The 3,281-nt window shown below is 33.7% G+C and overlaps 1 protein-coding gene across 1 annotated transcript; it reads left to right on the top strand.

Moving 5' to 3' along the window:
* The first annotated feature begins 232 nt into the window (after positions 1-232).
* On the top strand, positions 233-2,690 carry LOC115706226 (protein TIFY 10A). Its single transcript, XM_030633804.2, has 5 exons — positions 233-695; positions 1,348-1,495; positions 1,605-1,921; positions 2,014-2,071; positions 2,334-2,690. The coding sequence occupies exons 1-5, from the start codon at positions 530-532 to the stop codon at positions 2,431-2,433; spliced, it is 789 nt and encodes a 262-aa protein (XP_030489664.2). The 5' UTR covers positions 233-529; the 3' UTR covers positions 2,434-2,690.
* Positions 2,691-3,281: the final 591 nt, after the last annotated feature.

Here is a 3,281-nt window from a genome sequence, read left to right on the forward strand (position 1 = left end):
GGGACAAAAGCTGTGAATCTAATAGAATCAAAGGACCAATATCGAAATTAACAGAGTTAAAATGTGGCCGTTAAGTAACCCCAAATTTGCAAAGAACACGTGTTGAAAATACCAAACGGAGGAGAACGACAGGTTAAAATATTAATATACAGAAGAACTGGGAAACTGCACAGAACCACGCCTTGAAAGGAAAAATAAAACCACATATATTCCTCGTGCTTTAACTCGAGCCCCCCAATTAAAATAATCAATTTCATTAAATTATTATTCATTTTTTAAATAAATAAATAAAATATAATATAAAGTTTCTGAAAGAGAGAGAGAGAGAGAGAGAGAGAGAGCGAGTTGTATACGTACACATATACAATATATATATAATAGATGTCGAAGGGGTTGAAAATGGAGGTATATTAAGACCAGATATAGATGCAGAGTTTTCTTCAAGCACCAACATCCATAAAACTTTTTTAATTAAGGGATTCAATTCTTCACTCAAGTCTTTTCAGTTTTCTTTTTTATCTCGGAAAATATGTCGGTCTCATCAGAAAACACAGAGGTTTCCGCCCACAAATCCGCTAGGTTTTCTGAAAAGCCCAGTTTCTCTCAGAAGTGTAGTATGTTGAGTCAGTATCTGAAAGAGAAGGGTAGCTTTGGAGATCTAAGCTTGGGGATGGCACGCACAATTGAACCAAACGGTAACTGTTGATTTTTTTTTCTTTTATAATTTCTACCTTTCTTCTTTGAGTTGGTAAAGCATAATTTCGTATTGGTTTGTCTGTTTTCTTTTTTTCCGGTTATGATGAGGATAGACTAATTTTGGGTTTGAATCTTATACGGATTTTTTTGCTAGTTTTAGTATTAAATTGGAATTATTATATGAAACTTTAATGATGATAATCAGCTAGATTGTGTAATAGGTAGTAGGAACAGGAAAAGATTTTTTTTTCTCTTTTTCTAAATTAAAATTGACTAATTTAGGAAGAGCATAATTATCCGGAAATGTGGATTTTTCATTTTTTTGGTTATTTAGTATTAAAATTAAGCAATTTTATTTATTATTTGTTCTTATCTTGCATGTCCCCGAAATTCTCTGATCAAATTGACAAATTCCACTTTGGTTGTTTGATATCTGTAGAACTCTCCTAGTTTTCCTGCTAAGTACTCTTAAGTCTTAATTGACTTTCTTTTGGGTGTACTATTGATAGAACTCGCTTTTGGGCTATCTTTTTTCTGGTTTCTGTTAGAGACCCATCTTAGATTTGATTAACATGTGATTAAAAATTCACTTGCGACATGTTGTAGACATTACAAGATCTGATATATGTTGTTGATTGTTCTATTTTACAGGGGCAACAATGAATTTTTTTCCAGCTATGGAAAGCCAAACATACACAGCAGCATCACGAGACCTCAAGTTCATGAATTTGTTTCCTCAACAAGCTGGTTTTAGTTCCCCTCGTCCTGAGCGAGAAGCCCCCAAGATGGCAGATTATAGGTACGCCTGGTTGTTTGCTGAGTCAATAACTTAAAGCTTTTAGTGTATTGAAACTTAAACATTTGATATAACTTTAGACTGATTAATGCTTTGTTCGATATGATAACAGTCTGAACAAGCCTGCCACAGGAGAGCTTGAAAGATCCCAAATGACTATCTTTTATGGTGGACAAGTGATTGTCTTGAATGACTTTCCAGCGGATAAGGCAAAAGAATTGATGCTTTTGGCTAGCCAGGAGAGCTCCCACAACCTCACTGCCCAGGCCTCTAACCAGGCAAAGAGCAACAACGCCTTCCCATTTAACATGACAAAGAATCCATTTGATTCTGGTGTTTCGGTTCCTCCAAGTCCGACTGTTGTTCCTAACTTCGTCGGTAAAGCAATTCAGGAATCTGTTCAGCCGACCCCAAGTCCGAATGTTTGCGGTAAACTTCTTGAGCTTGATTAGTGTTTTTGCCCATCTTTACAAATGCAATTGAATTTGTTTGCTAATTGATTCTTTGCTCTTCTATTGCAGATCTACCAATTGCTAGGAAAGCTTCACTTCACCGATTCTTGGAGAAGAGAAAGGATAGGTAGGCATCAAAACATAATCTGCAAAATATATATTTTTCTTTCTATTAGAATTAGGATTAAAGAACTACAGAGACAAGAGTGAATTGTTAGGCTTCATTAGCTACTCGCAACCAATTTTTTCATTAATAATAATAGCATCATGGTGGGGCTTTGTACCATAATATTTATGACCAAAAATGGAAGTAGTTCTTTTCTTGATTGGCCTTTTGTGTTTATGTTTGGTTCATGGGATTAACCATTTGTTTGCTTTTTTGTTAACAGAATCAATGCCAGAGCACCATACCAAATCCCAGAATTAGCTGCATCAAAGTCAACTGAAGGCAACTCATGGCTAGGCTTGGCTGCACAGAGAACACAGTAGTTTGATCTCATATATTATATGAAATATTAGGCTTTTCATAATTTAAGCCTTCTATCTTTCCGATTTTGCTGGGTTTAGGTCTACTGCTATTTTTCTCAGTTCTGTTTTATTTTCATTAATATAATAATTAATATATTTTTTGAACCATCTGGCTCTGGTGGACTGGAGCCTGGTTTTAGATCTAAGTATCTAACTCTTGTTTAATCTTAGATTCTGTAATTAAATTATAAATCAAAAGATTTTAGTTACTACTGGTAGATTTGAGTGCTTTCAATTTATTCTATGACTGTTATTCTTTATGAATGATTGTATTGTATTGTATCCCCTGACTGGATGAAAGAGATGAACAAGTAATCACATATTTTATGCTTGCCTTCTTTGAATTTGAACAAGATATAGGTTTTGAGTTGTTTACTGATCTTTAAATTTTCTTCTTTATTTTATTTTTGGTACTTTGGGTGAGAAATTATTTGGAGTGCCTTGAACACTACCTTTTGATTCCTGCCATTATTTTATGCTTCTAATAGGGAACAAAACGAATGTATTTTCTTTTGATAATATTGAAAATAAATAAATTGTTTTTTTATAACTCGTATCTTTCAATAAAGGTACCAAAATTATTAGATAATAGTGAAAATACTTTCCAACCACTCCCACCATCATTTGACAAATTAAAACATGGGGAATGGTATGAACAAAGGGTGTTTCTTTCTTCCATAAAATCCCAAATTTGTCACTTTCAATTATTGATTTGTAGTTCATGTTTTCAAAATAAAGAACTCTGCAAATTTTTTATTCTCCATTATAAAAATGAAACTAACTTGACCATTCCTTCGTTTGGATCAACC

The sequence above is a fragment of the Cannabis sativa genome, chromosome 1, assembly GCF_029168945.1.
Source record: "Cannabis sativa cultivar Pink pepper isolate KNU-18-1 chromosome 1, ASM2916894v1, whole genome shotgun sequence".
In the NCBI taxonomy this organism is placed as follows: Eukaryota; Viridiplantae; Streptophyta; class Magnoliopsida; order Rosales; family Cannabaceae; genus Cannabis; species Cannabis sativa.

Bases quoted from the DNA above. Each gene is read 5' to 3' on its own strand.
- LOC115706226 (XM_030633804.2), top strand. From the start codon at position 530: ATGTCGGTCTCATCAGAAAACACAGAGGTTTCCGCCCACAAATCCGCT. The intron at 696-1,347 runs GTAACTGTTGAT...TCTATTTTACAG, and splicing joins ACGCACAATTGAACCAAACG to GGGCAACAATGAATTTTTTT. The intron at 1,496-1,604 runs GTACGCCTGGTT...ATATGATAACAG, and splicing joins CCCAAGATGGCAGATTATAG to TCTGAACAAGCCTGCCACAG.